This window comes from Meriones unguiculatus, chromosome 6, assembly GCF_030254825.1.
Source record: "Meriones unguiculatus strain TT.TT164.6M chromosome 6, Bangor_MerUng_6.1, whole genome shotgun sequence".
Classification (NCBI taxonomy): domain Eukaryota; kingdom Metazoa; phylum Chordata; class Mammalia; order Rodentia; family Muridae; genus Meriones; species Meriones unguiculatus.
In genome coordinates this window covers 21,139,717-21,155,240 of record NC_083354.1, presented here as the reverse complement: position 1 = coordinate 21,155,240, position 15,524 = coordinate 21,139,717, and the positions used below count along the sequence as shown (strand labels likewise).

At 45.9% G+C, this 15,524-nt stretch overlaps 1 protein-coding gene across 4 annotated transcripts in view; it reads right to left on the bottom strand.

The window, feature by feature from the left end:
• Positions 1-15,524, bottom strand: part of Tln2 (talin 2) — a 401,812-nt gene that overhangs the window by 154,325 nt on the left and 231,963 nt on the right. For all 4 annotated transcript variants that reach the window (XM_060384836.1, XM_021638296.2, XM_021638297.2 and 1 more), the window contains 4 exons: positions 13,082-13,224; positions 11,061-11,188; positions 1,343-1,406; positions 251-355 (listed from right to left, as the gene is read on the bottom strand). In XM_060384836.1, the coding sequence (XP_060240819.1) occupies positions 251-355; positions 1,343-1,406; positions 11,061-11,188; positions 13,082-13,224 (440 nt within the window). The remainder of the gene's footprint in view (positions 1-250; positions 356-1,342; positions 1,407-11,060; positions 11,189-13,081; positions 13,225-15,524) is intronic.

Below are 15,524 nucleotides of genomic sequence, written 5' to 3'. Positions count from 1 at the left end.
ATCACTTATCCCAGAGGACTCTAGGGTTCTGAGTCAGCTGACCTCTAAAATGCCAGAACAGCTCCAGAGCAGTGGGCTCACTCACTAGCCTGGTGCCCATGCCCTGATTTCATGTGCTGTGGTTGGATTTGGGTCACGACTGGCCAGATGCTGCACCTGTCGGTGTTAAGGTTCTCACCAAGTTTAACTGTTTACTGAAAGAGAGCGGGGAAGTCCCAGGTAAAGACACACCCAACCCCGGCCAACTCACCTTCACCAGGAAAAAGGACACCCCGTATGTCCGTAGGGAGCGGGCGAGTTTGACATACTTGACCTTGGCTTCTATTTCACTCATCTCGCCACAGTTTTTATGTTCCTGCAAAAGCAACAGTGGGTGTGGGTGTGGGGATCTGTTACTGCAGCCTGCCATCAGGCAGACTCAGTGAGAGGAGGTCCTTACAGGCGAGGTGCACAGGTGAAGAGTGAGTGACAGTTCTGTGTGGCATGACACAGGTTTGTGATGGCTGAGGACCACAGCATGCGAAGTTTCAGTGCAGGACTTCCAAGGTAGGCTATACCCAAGTGTAAGCATCCACACCCACATGCAGCATAGCAGGAGGGATGCCCACCTATACAACTGCACCCTCAAAGGACCCGATATCCCAAAGGGCCCAGCCTCCATATTTGAAATGACAGCAAGAAAGACATCCCTCTAAGGACAGGTGAGGGTCCTTCTAACATCAATTCAGAATATATATTTTCATGAAACAAGTAGTGTACATGTCTGAACATGAAAGTATCAAGAAATGATATTAAATAAAAATGTTTTATATACACACTATTTATATTTTAGTTTCTATTTCCATTTCAAAATCAAAGACGATTGAGGACTTGGATTCACTAGTGTTTCAAGGTCACATGGACAGCTCAGCTTTTCTTAGCAACTACCTAGGATGGACAAGTCACTGACTTTAAAAATAATCCAAGACTTTCCAAAGGCACAAGCCCCCCAATTCTAGCTTCAAAATCCAAATCTTAGGACAAAGGGGCTCTTTGTGTCTTCTCCAAGGCAGCTTAACGGCCCATCACCTTGTTTCAATGCTACTAGGATAATGCCTTTGAAATAAATGTATGCACGGCTTTCTCAGAAGAGCTAAGTAACCTTTAGCAACAAAGTATGAATTAAGATAATAAATCTGTCCCAAGAAGAGCCGTCTGCTCCCGTCCTTTTGACTCACCGAGCATTCATCGGATGAGAATACATGCACAGGGCACAAACTGTCACACGAGGTGTGGAGCACCTCACGAGAATAAACGAGGGCGGAGGGAAGGAGAATAATAAATTTCTGGACGTTTCCAGTACCTGAAATATCCTCTTCTCGGCTCCTCTCTGCTTGATGTATTCTTTGGGCAGGAATTCCTTCAGACTGAGGAAGACAGGGGGAGGGGGAGACAGCATTTATCACACCGTGGTGGGAAGCACAGACTTTTTAAAACTCTCAGCTAAGTCACTAACACGCCTAGATTTTATGGTACAATTGATATCCGGCAGCAGTATCCTACGATGTACTTAAACAAAGACAAAGACCAACGTGACGGGGGGTGGGGGGGTGATCCATGTATTTAAAAGAAGGAAGGCTCAGCACACACCATCCAGCGAAAAGACAGGTGAGGCCACCACACACACCTTGGGTCCTTTTTCAAGACAGGGAAGAGTTTTTTCCCTGTAAAATTATTTTCTTAGATTAAAAAAAAAAAAGTAAAAAATTTATAAATTTTTAAGAAATCATGGGAGACTAAATCTAATACTAATGAAAACTGTTTTCCCTGGGAAGAGGAGGGAAAACAAGAACAGACCAGATGAAACCAGATGGCTCAACATACCTTGTGTTAGGGTTTTTCAATGTGGAACTCACAAAATCACAAAGAAATAACAACAACAACAAAAAATCTACAGCAAACGGGCACAAACTAGCAGCATGTCATGTTGACACTATTGCTACAACAATAACAAACAGGTCACCAAGTTATTTTGGAAAATAGCCCCTTGACCTACATCCCAGTGAGATATACCTTAAGATAAAATGAACAAGAGACGGCATATAAACCAAAGTATTGACTGTAACCTTTAAATTGTTACTTCTCTATCATCATTTACTATGACTGCCGTGACTGACTGATTGACCGTGCACGCATGTCACAGTGCGTGCGGGCAGGTGTCTGGTCTCTCCTCCTTTTACTTTCACGTGGTTAGGAAATGACTCTCTGACCACCGCCCTAGGAGGAAAGGCTCCACTGTGAAGGAGTCACCCAAGGTCACAGAGCCAGCTCCAACGCCATTCATGGGTTCCAGAGACACTGACTTAGCCGCTGCACACCTGCCACCTGTCACCTTACCCTTTAATCTCACGGTGTCCTGCGAGGTCAGAGTCTGAAAGCCTACTGGGAGGAGGGGAATGGAGGGAACCACCCAACCCTGCCGTGTCAGTTTAGTTTTTAAAATGCCTCGAAGCTGCAAGAACCAGAGAAAAGAGATCCGGAAGAAAACCAGATCTGGACTCCAACCCAGATGTTCACTGAAGCTTCATTTTCTTTCCTTTTAAGGCTAAGTTGCAATTTTACTTTTAGTGTTTAAACTTGAGGGCATATAATTATTTTTTGATAGACACAGACATATTGGAAGGATTATTATAGTCAAGCAAACTAGTGTATCTATCATCTCACAACGTTAGTGTTTGTCAGGGATGAAGTAGCTACAATCTCTCTTAGCAAATTTCCAGGAGACAATTATTAACTAGAGTTCTTAAAAGGGACATTTGTTCTTTAGTGATTTGTCCACAGAACTGAAACTCTGCTCTGACTTCTGTCATCCCTCCATCTTCTCCGCACCCACCCCATTAAAACCATCTCCCCTCTCCCTCCTTTCCTTCCCCCTTCTCTGCTGAGGATCAAACCCAGGCCTTGCAATTTCTCTGTCTTGCTTATTTCATATACATCTCTTTAGGTTCACCCGTGCTACCAAACAGGCAGGCTCTCCTTAAAGGCTGATTACTATTTTGTTGTACATAGAATAAAACCCCATTTTCTTATGTAAAATTAAGCTGCCTGAACTAGTAATTCAAACAGGAGAGTCTCAAGATTGTCTCCTGGTGTAGCAATACACTGGAAACTACAGGAAAGCCGCTCTTACTGGAGAAAATGTTAACTATCCTCATTTGTCCTAGAGTTGGACACCAAAGAGGCAATCACCACCTCTAGACTGGATTTATCACCTGAAGACCACAGCGGGTTGTTCCTGCTTACATTAACTGACAGGAATGTGCCCAATTCATGAGGCGTGAGGGCCAAGAGAGAACACACAGAGATCTGACGTGTCTACCAAGCAATAGGTGTGACAAAGATGGAGCGGGAACGGTGCCACCAAAGGACGCTGGGAAGCCAGTTTTGTCAATGTTGAGTCACCACATAATCACAACCACATCTCTGGTTGATATTCCAGAAGCTTCTCTGAGTGTGGTCCCTGGAGCAGCACCAGCAAGGAGCCTTCTAGAAACGTTCAGCCTCACCCAGACGTGCTAAGATGTAGTGCTCAGTGGCGTAGGTCAGCAAGCTGTGGTTCTAAGGGAGGCAAGGGAACCACGAGCCGCAGGCAAGTAGATCAAATGATGAACCAGAAGCGCTTAGACGTGACTCCAGATTCCGGGACTACGACGTCTGTGTGACCCAGAGTCCTGGGTAAGCTCTGGTGGCTTGCAGCATGGCCACGGCTTGAAGGAAGTCGGGGATGAGCTGGGAACACCTGTAGTGTTCCTAAGACGGGGAGGAAAAGACACACAGCCTGCCTGCAACACCACAACCTGGCTTACTTATGTAGAGAAGGAAGCTGTGTCTCATAGTTCCACAGCCGAGGCGGGCATGCGACATGCTCAGTCACGTGACATGTTCAGTCTTCTGGTAAGGGCTGCACCCTCCAGGGTGGACAGACACTGAGTGCTCGCCCAGGTGATGAGTACGCTGGCTGAAGACTTCATCTTTGTAAGGGCCCTGACTGTCTCCTGGGGTTCCAGCGACATGGCCTTAAGGGCCCCACGGCATCCAAAAGACCGTCTTGTTAAGTCTAGCACATGGGCAACCCCTGCTGTGTGGAAGGGACCCACAATCACAGCAGCCTGGAAGGAGCCCAGGAACTGGTCTGCAGGTCTGTGCCACAATGACAGTGGTTCTGTGAGTCCCAAACCAGTCCGAACACCGTTTAATGCCAGCCCAGGACACGTCCCTGGGACTGTGAGGGCTAGCCTGTGCCTGGATTAATACAGATCTTTCTGGTTTGCTGTGTTCTTGAGTTTGGAAGTCATCAGGCAAGTAAGGAGGGGCCATAGGAGGCCAGAACTGGTCATCAGTTAACCAGCCTGGCCGAAGAGCTCTGGGCTGAGGTCCACAGGATCGGTATAAGAAACAAGGGAACACCTGTGCAGACAGTGCCTCTTAAGCATCTTACTTTAATGCAGTGGGACAGAGAGGGGTGAGGTGCAGGGGACAAGATACAGCTGAAGGAGCCCAGGTTGAAAGGCCTCCTGTACGGCTCCTTTGAAAACACAGATTGTAGCCAAGGATTCCACAAAAGCACACAAAAGCTCGGAGGAGGGAGGTACTGTTTGGACTGGCACCGGATGAACGACTGATCTGGGGCCTCTGACTGTGCGCAGAGCTTTGCTTGTTGACACTAGAATTATCTAGAGTTTGTGGGGGAAGTTTTCCAAGCCCACTCGGAATTCTTTCAGAGCACAGATTCATGTCTTGGGTTGCTTTGTTTTCTCGGTAAATACCTGCCTGCAATGGCCACACAGGGTACAGAGGCTCCAGTAAGCCTCCAGCAGAGCCGTCCCCTGCCTGTTTCCTCCCTGCCCACCCTCCACCGATAGGCACTATCTTCTCACAGATGCACAGAACCTTTCAGCCTGGCTTGGAGACCAAGGAGTTTCACCTTTGCCAACCGCTCCATTCCCACCCAGGCTACTGCGACTAACTCTTCAAAGGTGGAGTCAATCGTGAAATTTATATGCCTGCCATGAAGAAGTCCATGTTAATGATACCACATCTGATTTATTGTATGTGCCTGTGTGTGCGACTGTGTGGCACACGCACAGGGATGTCCTACTTTACCATTCTCTGTGTTATTCCCTTGATAACCTGGAGTAAGCCTGGAGTTAGATGAGCAGCCAGAGGCCCCAGGTTTCCTCCTGCCTCTGTACCCTACCCCCAGCCACTGCTTTTGGTGACTGGTAGTCACACGGTTGCTGGGGATTTGAACTCAGGTCCTGGTGCTTGTACAGCAAACATCCCTACCCACTGAACCAACTCTTCTTTTTAAGACAGTGTTTCATGTAGTCCAAAGATCACTAGGTAGCCAAGGATGAGCTTGAACTTCTGATCTGCCTGCCTCGATCTTCTGAGTCCTGGGTTTACAGGCATGTGCCACCAACCTGGTTCCTCCTTGATATCCCTGATAGTAGCTACTTTCTTGGAGTTTGTTCTCACGAATATTTTGACATACTCTTATGCCTCCACGTATCTATGAATAATAATATATCCGGTTTCTGTTCGTGGGTATATTTTTAAACACGAAGAAGCATATTCTTGGATGTCTTGTTTCCTCTGAGAAGTCACTAGTGTTTTCACACATGCTGAAATGTGATACCCCATGGCTTTTCTATTTTCAAGATTACTTGGGGCTGGAGAAACGACTCAGCAGTTTGCTCGCTTTCTGCTCTTGCAGATGACTAGGGTGCAATTCCCAGCACCTAAATAGCAGCCCACAGCCACCTGTAACTCCAGTTCCAGGTATCTACTGCCTCTTGTAGCCCTCCTCCGTTCCATGCATGTATGGGATATACATACACGCAAACAAGCAAAACATTCACACACTGGGAACAAACACATTGGGAAGAAGCATTTGCTGTGGCCTCAAACCTACTATGCAACTGAGAATGGCCTTGACCCCCATCCCCCTACCTCCACTTCTAAGGGTCTGGGGGTAGAGGTATATATCAGGGCTTTGTCCATGCTAGGCAAGCACTCTACCAACTGAGCTAAATCCCCAGCTCCCTAGAGTTTATAATTTTACCATGATGAGAATTGAACCCAAGCTCTCTCACACATAAGCATCCCCTCAATAATTTGTTTTTGTTTTGTCTTGTTTTGTCTTAAGACAAGACAGGGTTTTCTCTGTAGCCCTGGCTGTCCTGGAACTCACTCTGTAGACCAGGCTGGTCTTGAACTCACAGAGATTCTCCTGCCTCCGCCTCCCAAGTGCTGGGATTAAGGGCGTCCACCACCACACCCAGCTTCCCCTCAATAATCTGATTAGGAACAACTTCAAACCCACTAAGATGTTGAAAAAGTCAGATAGTGAACACTGTACATTCATCTCCTAGCGTCATTCAACTCACACCTATGGATGACCTACTGTCTCAAGTTTATCAGTAACTCTCACCAACACAAAGGCCCTTGGAAGGCTTATTACTCAACACTCCTTAACACTCTCTGCAGGCTTTGAAGGGTCACAAAGGGACTCGTTAATACAATGTTTCGTGTTGCTGCTAATGTAGGAGTCAGTTGTTCTGCAGACTGACACGTGTTGTGCCAGTCTCTCAGCAGCATCACTTCCTGCACCTGACTCTCCCCACCTTTCTAGAAACAGTTCATACTCAATATTAAATAGACCCCCTGCAGCTCAGATCTTAGCACTAACATCAGACGGCTGACAAAATCCTGTGACCCCCCCAACTCCAAGAGACCTGACACCTCTTTCTAGTCTCTGTTCCTACCCACACATGAGCACAAACGCACACACAAATATACATACTAAAAAGAAAAAAAAAAAGATCATACAAAGTGGATGTAAGAAATCGGCTAAGAAGCAGTATCTGTCCCCTCCCTTTTGTGCTCTCTGCACTGATGCGTCCTCACATACAAGCCGGTCTTCAGTGAATTGCAGAACATTGCTGTGGTTTTGTTGTTGTTGTTAAAGATTTGTTTACTCACCAGCCAGCCAGCTATGAAAAGCATACATACACGTAACGTTACGTGGACTGAGTGGGTTATATTAGGGATATGTATGCATATACATACATGTGTGTAGTAACAATCAAAAAAGGGGCCATGAATTTGAAAGTGAACAAAGAAGAAGCATATGGGAAGGTTTGGAGGAAGGAAAGGGAGGGTGGAAATGTAATTACATTATAATCTCAAAAATTTTTTAAAAAAGTTTTTTTTTTAAAGGACTGATTTATTCTTTTGTTTTACATGGATGAACGTTTGCTTGGGGGTGTACGTGTATACCATTTGCATGTAACGCCTGTTGGAACTGGAGTTACAGATGGTTGTGAGCTGCCATGTGGTTGTTGGGAACCGAACCCAGGTCCTCTGCAAGCGCAGCCACCGTGTCTTAACTGCTGACTGGTCTTTCCCGCCCCAGGGATGGTATTCTGGCTACCATCATTATCTAAATATAGAAAAGCGTGAAGCAAGTCCAAGACTCTTAAATGTTGTGTGGTAGTTTCCTCATGCTCTGATATTGTCCCTTCCTGGGGTTCTCTGCAGGTGACACAGGGAAATCTATCACATAGATAAAGCTTATCAAACTCAAATGGGGAGACTTGGGTTTCCTTGGGTTCCAGCTCTTGACACTTCTGGGCCTTGACACTTCTCTCTCTGGCACTTGCTCCCGTCTATAGAGCAGATGTCCCATGATGTAATCTGCTTACTCCTGAAAACATGGAGACCTTTTTGTCTCTGATGTTTACTTTTTTTTTTATTTAAAACTTTGTGTGTATGCACATGTGTGGCATAGCACGTGTGGACGTCTGAGGACAACTTTGTAGAGCCAGTTCTCCCCTTTACTGTTATGTGGGTTCTGATGTCAGGCTGTCAGGCTTGTGTGGAAAGTGTCTTTACCCATTCTGTCATCTTGCCAGCCCATTTTCGTTCTCCTTTCCCTCTTTCCTCCTCCCTTCTTGATGCAGGATCTTGCTATGTAACACTGGCTTGCCTAGAGCTTGCTAAGTCATCCAGGCTGTCCTCCATCTTGCAGGGATCATCCTGATTCCAGGTATATACCATGCCTGGCACTGGTTTCTGTTTTTCAAAATGAGTATCTTCACCAATGTGGTACCGAGTCTAGAAATCACTGAAAAGCTTGCAAGGAGTTAGAAGACATTTTCAGAAAAATGTCCCGATTGTGCAGATATGAAACATAAATGCTAAACAAAAACCTTAAAATTATAGTTAATATACTCATTATGCACACTCCCTCACAGCTTGTTCACCAGTTACCTGGCTGACATTCCCAGTGACCCTCTTATAAGCCCAACCTTCCCATTGCTAAGTTTGTAAACTCTTTTAACTGTTTAGGTGAGTAGCAGAGATCAAGGCAACATGAAAAACAAACAAACAAACAATTAAAAAAAAAACTATAAAGTCCCCTAGCCCAGGTCCAGCCAGTCACTCAGGAGAGCCTAACCAAAACAAAACAAAACAAAACAAAAAAGAACAACAAACCGGCATCCAGCATTTAATCTCCAAAGCACAAGTGTGGCCCTGTTTTAATTAAGAGGGGTCTCACCTCCTCAGCAATCTTCACTGATAGAGTTTAGAGCAAGAACACGCACAATTAAGTATCTACAGTAAATGAGAAAGCTTCATTACCTAGACTAGATCTGGTCTAATTAAAAAGTGAATCAAATGCAGGAGGAGAAATAATTGCTACCAGGCATACCAAGCTTCTTTTAATTCAGCATAAGAGCAAGGGGATGGAAACCACAGGGTGGGGGGAGCTTCACCTTGGGAAAGGAAAGTCTGAAGCAATGCAACTGCCTACCATAGGCTGTCAGACAGCCAGATGGCCAAGGAGAAGACACTTTGGTGGATGTGAGTATGTAGCATGTAGCAGAGCTAGACCGCAGAGAAATTCATCAGACCTAAGACAGACAAAATGGCCAGCCGCAATGGAAAGGAACACCTGTCACAAACTGGGTGACACAACAAATCAAGATGGAGGCCAAAGGAGTGTGTGTGTGTACAGTCTTGTGTGTTGGTGTGTGCATATGGGAGCCAGAAGTTGATGTTGGGAGTCTCCCTCTATCTCGTTCTATCTTACTGTTTGAGACAAGGCCTCTCACATATTCACTTACTGATTCACAGAGATTGGCCAGTGAGCTCCAGGAATCCTCCTGCCTCCACCTTCCCATGCTAGGCTTATGTTAGAAAGCACAGGTTGTTGTTGTTTTTTTTTTTTTTTGTGGGGGGGGGGGGGAGAGGGGTTAAGATAGGTACTGGAATCAAACTCAGGTATTCATGCTTGCATGGCAAGCACTTTAACTACTGAGCTATCTCCCTGGCCCCATGTGAAGAAAATTCTTGGAATGACTGCATACATTTCTCCTCTGCTATCTTCTTTCCACATATAGTCTGGCCTTTTCGATTCATAATGGGACCCTGAGAATTAACAGCTCAACACTAAGAAAGGGCCCACATGAGATGACCAGGATGACATCAGGCTCTTCTAGGCTTCAGGTAGATCTCTTTCCCACCAGGGCCATGCATGGGTACAGCTAAGAACACCTAAAACAAGGGACTTTTTTACTTACAGGGTCTTAACCTCATTAACTTGCTCTCCACTTTCTCCCATTCATTAGCAGTCACTGTAGAAGCAAAGTTAAGCTGAGACGGAAGACTGTGAGGTTCGAATGTTTGAATGTGACATCCATGAAAACCAAAGCTTGATGCCCTCAGCAAGGCACACAGTGTCACAGAACAGAAAAGCCTATTTCCCAAGGTTCCCGAGGAAGGAAGCCAGTCCAGCCATGGAGAAATGGGCCCAGAGGGCCACTTAGCCATATAGCTCATCTGGGAAACACTGACTATAGTAACAGGAACTGTTCAAGGACACCTCAGATTCAAGGTCTCTGAATGTATATTACAGCATAAAGCATTATATTGCAAAAGCTCCCGGGATTCATTAAGTCAACCTAGTGTTGTAGTGTCTTTCCTTTAACAACTCAGTTTAGACCACATAGCTAGTTGTGTTGTCTGACATTACCCAAGCCTAGGAGAAAGGCTGAGTTTTCTCCTTTCTCAAGGGCATGGGCTGCTTCTAATTTTCAACCAAATTGAATGTAAAGGGCCAAATAAGGGCCTGCCTTATCCTCTCCCCTCAAACCACCCCCAGCTCTATAGATAACCTACTGAAGAAATGTTGGGATGGCTGAATCCTCCTCTGGAAGCATTCATATAAAATTCCCACTTCCCATCTTCCTACAGGTTCTACTCTAGGTAACGGTGGATGCTGCTGAGACTGGGAAATTGCTTTTACCATTATCCTAATGTGTCACACTAATGGAAACAGAGCGGGGAAAGGGTGGGAGAACACCAGATAAAGTGCATCATCAGAGGAATACTAAAAAGCCCTAGGAAAGGCATGCCAAGGAAAAGGCAACCCCAGGGAAGCAGCTGCCTGCCCAGCAGGGTATTTCCAAGAAAGCGAAGCCAAAGACCTATGCTTTGCATGGCCACAGTGAGTCTGCACGGGCAGGGCAGCTTTCTTACATAGACACCAGAGTATAGAGCTAGGGAAAAGAAACCACCCACCATTCTAGAAAAGAGAACCAAAGACCAAATGGGAGACAAGGCCATAGTCAGTATTCCATGACTACACTATCAAAGTGATCGAAAACTCTGAAGTTTCTAATGAAGAATTCAAATCTATGCTGGTGAGCTAGCTTAGCCTTTATCCTGTTTGTGGGTCCAACATATTTCAAAAGGTAGATGTGGGAAAATCTGGCCAGGTGTCGTGGACTCTCCAGCAAAGAAAGAATTGTCTAGTATGGGAATGAAGAATGGATAATACTGACATTCACCATTCTGTATTTTTATGTATCTTACTTTATAAACAACAGTCTGCAGTTTGGATCCCAAACTCAGTTGAGTGAAAGTCAACATTCTCACAAGCAATTGGAACAAGGGGGTACCTCCCCAAAAACAAACAGGAGAACAGAGGGGGAGAAGAATGGAGAGGAACTTACTCTAAGAATCCAGGCTTGTGTTTATGTTCCACGTGAGGGCCAAACTGTATCTGGGCTTGGAACCCACCAAACTCACACGCCTTCTCGAAGGAGACAGGATGAGAGCCATTCAGGATGTCATCCCGAGCCTGAAACACATGAAGATGAAAGTGTCACACTTCTCCCAAGTGACATAACTCCTAGCTCAGTAGACAGATACTGTAGATACCCAGGACAGAGTGAATGCTGGGGTAAAGTAAAATCAAGGCTAAAAGAAAACAAGGTTCTGGGTTCCTCTCCCAAAACGTGCAATAGCACTACGGGTGCCTGGATTATCCAAAGACACGAAGAATAATGCAGGAAGGCAGACTGTGGAAAATGAAGAAAAATGAAGAGACAGTGGAAACCTTGTGAAATGCTTGGATTCATATGGGTTGACTTAGAAACACAATTTTCTTCACCTGAGTCTAAATCATACAGCTGGCAAGAAAACTAGCCACAAAGAAATAAGACCATCCCAATCATCTATAGACCAATAATCGACAAGGAGAGAGCAACAGACATATACTCCTCTACCCAGGCAAGAGTGCAGCCTGAAGACATGCAGGGAGGGGCCAGCAAGACAGGATTTTACAGTGGGAAAGTCCTCTCCCAGCGCTCCTGAATCATGGCAGCAGTTGCTATTTATCCCTTGCTCTTCTGTCTTCCTTTTCTCTGGCTACATGACCCAGAAGATTCTGAGATGGGCACTTGCAGCTATTACTCTGGGCCCAATGTATAAGTCTCTTCTAGCTGTCCTGCTAGCTCCCTTCCTTTCTGCCTCCCGGCCTCATTTACCACCATCCTTTCTTCTGCAGGAGTCAGCAAACAGTTATCATTCCAGACAGTGGGCTTGGTCTGTATTACAACTACCTACTTCTGCTAGTTAAATCCAAGAGTAGGCACAGAAAACAGACAAACAAGTACGCAACAGGTAGGGGGATTTGCCAAAACAAAATGCTTTCATAATGAATTATTTACTTTCAATTCAGGCAGAGGGTAGAGCTGCAGTTTAAAAATCCTGCACTATTTCTAAGGGTAGACAAGTAGGTAAAAAAATGGATAAGAAGAAATTCGAGGCGGGAAGAAAGTCTAAAGAAACATTTTCCTCTAAATTCTAAAAGGGGAATATGGGTAGCATTTTCCTTGAGTCAAAGGAAGGCCTTGGGTAACCTAGTACAAAGCCTGTGTCAGACGCTGGAAGACAACACAGGTGTTAAATGATTTTCCAGCTTAAGCAATTAGTTAACAGCAAAGGCATAAGAGGCGACTGAGAAGATAGGTCAGAGCTAATAGAAGCACCGATTTTCTGGCCAAATAATCCTTTGTATTCTAAGATGTTAGCTTGTGAAATGGTGAGCGGTTATATGAATCCAACTGTCTCACAAGGCCAGGAAGAGGGCAGTGATGGCCACTAGGCTGCAACCCAGGAAGTCTCAGAGAGAACCAGTGAGGCACTCCTCTGGAAAACCAGCAGCTTTCCTACCCAATGCTAATCCCCACAAGGACTGAAGAGAGCACCTCTGGACTCTAGATTCCTTCTGTTGTGTGGCAGCTAGAAATGGACACTTACCCCACCATGAGACCAGGCAAAGGTCTCCTGAAGGTCACCTAATGCTTTGGTCTCTTTTCTGTGGCTGAGAAAATACTCTGATAAAGGCAGCTCAAGGCAGAAGGAGTTCATTGGCTCGCAGTTCTAGGTTACAGTCCACCACTGTGGGGATCTGGGGCAACAGCCACTTGAAGCAGCTCAGCACTGTACATCCATAGTCAAGAGCAGAAAGGTAAGCCAGCTCGGCGCTTGCTCTCTCCTCTCTCAGCCAATCAAGAATCGGCTGCCTAGGGAATAATGCCATCCCCGGTTGGTGGGTCTTTCTATCTCGACTGACATAATCAACACACGCCCACAGGCCAGCTTGAGCTACACAATCTCTCACTGAGCATCCCTCCCCCGGGGGACTCCAGATCACATCCACCTGGTGGCTGACCGGGAAATGCCGTACCTGGACATAAAGCAAGTTCAGCTGCACCGGGTCCCTGGAGTCCACATTCTGATCGGAGTAGAAGAACTTCCGCCGAAGAAGCAATGTTTCGTTTTCATCCACCCCTTGCTCTCTGAACGTCCGGCTGTGATCCAGCCAATTTACTGCAACGTCAAACAGACGAAAGGGCGGGTTTATTACTCACTGCAGCTGCTTGACTCGAACATGCATTTCTATGAAGGCTGGTGGTTGCTTACAATCACCTCTTGTATCAGAACCATGCTCTTAAAACTGTGAGATGATGGACACTCATCATACTCAAATCCCACACCGAAGAAAGAACCTAGAGTTCAGGGGTACTGTTCCTCAGTCTCTGGTGGGAATGAGCACTAAGTGTAACAGCTGCTCATTTAGGGCCTCCCTGGTCCTCCCTGGGCTTCCTGGGTTGGGATCTAGTGGCTTTCACTGTCCTCTTCCTGGCTTTGGCAGACAGTTGGATTCTTTTAACTGATCATCATTTCACGGGCTATAAGGCATTGGTAATATGGAGAAGGGAGGGGGAGAGGGGAGGAATAAGGAAATCAGTACTAAGAAACCAAGCTCCGGTTTGAAAGAGTCTGAACTCTGGGGTGCTCGGCCGGCTGTGTGTGGTTTGGGAGAAGGCTGTGAAACCTTCAGCAGGTGGGTCCCCCAGGAGGAGGTGGGTTGTATAGCCTGATCCTACTTCCTGATGACACGGAGGATGCAAAATGAACAGCAGGCCCCTTCTTGCTGCTTCCGTGCTTTCCCTGCCAGGATGGAACAGATCCCAAAACAAACCTCCATTCCTTAAATAGCTTCTTTTTACTTTTCCTCTGTTAATCATATTTTATTTATTTATTTATTGTGTTTATTTATTGCTAACTACATTTTATTTATTTATTTTGTGTTGTGGGGGTTGTGTGTGGCTATGTCGTGCCGTGGGAATGGGTTGTCTCTTTGTACCATATAGGTCCTAAGAATCCAACTCAGATCATCAGTCTCGTCAGCAAGTGCCTTTACGCACTGAGCCACCTCACCTGTGCTTAAATATCTTCTTGTCAGGTGTTTGGTCACAGCAACAAGATAACTAACACATTAAATTAGAGTTTTTCTTGAAATGGAGTACTTATCCCTTGAAATGGTTAGAGACACTAGGCATCACGAGTTTCTCTGCTCTCAAATAGGAAACAGGGAAAAAAGAAAGTCAGGAGGCCGTGCGGAGACTCAAAACTGAGGGCTCGAGATGACAACTGCCCCTGGGGGCCAGCTCGACCCTGAGGTCATCCTAGACTCCAGTCCCAGGAGTCTAGACTCCACCCACATTGTGGTGCACAAGAATCAGCCTCTCCCCTGCTCACCCCAGACGCTCTCTCTGTCCTCACTCCTCACCCAGTCTCTGTCTGTGTCACACACACGTGCGCGCGCGCGCGCACACACGCACACACACACACACTCACTCACTGGGTTAAGTATTTATGACCAGCCTCACCAAATGCTAAGCAACCTGTCTGACAGCTCTCCTCTCCCACAGTCACCTGGGAGGGTACTGTGCACACATTAATAAATCCTTGGGATTTGTCTACTAAAGGCTTCTGGAAAGAAGTCTGTAGCTGGAAATTTAATGAGGTAGAAAGAGAAGGGAGCAGAGGAGGACTCAGAGGAAATGTCAGGCCCACCAAAGATCAATAAACATTATGAAAGTGATGATGTCACCCAGAGCTGCAGCAGGAACAAGGCGGCTGCAAGGAAAGGAGGCCAGGTGATGAACCAAGGCCCTCCCGGTGGAGGGTAGGCAGCAAGGCTCGCACAGCCAGGCTTTGGGGACAGCCAGGGCTATCTGCTGCTTTTGTACTTGTTATCCAGGTGGCTGTGCAAGTGACTTTCCTATGGTGGACCAATCTTAACGATTTTAATCTCTATGGAAATAGAGATTCCTTAATCTCTAGGCAGTGGGTATTGAAGACTATTAATATCTAGCCCAAAGACAGCCAGAAAAAACGTCTTTATGGAAGTGCCCACTTGAAGGAGTGTTTATTAACACACACACACAGACACACACACACACACACACACTCCTAAGCAAGCCTCCAGATCAGAGGGGCATAAAAGGTGTGTAATTACAGACATTTACAACATAAGAAAGGCTGTTTTACACAAACACACACATATGCACATATCCACGAACACACAAATTGCCAGGGGAAAAGTAAGAGAGACACATGTAGATCCCAATACAATAACTACCCTTTTGTAAGACAGTAGGAAATTGTCAACACAGTTTATGTATTTGATCTGAGTGGATTCTTTTTAGCTGTCAAACATTATGGGTCACTTTAAAAGTTGTTTATAAGTATTGTCTTTTGGTGAGACAGATCAAAACATTTACAGATTTTTTTAGAAAACCCAGGGCAGCGATCAGCATGATCAGCACGTGGTTGGGGGC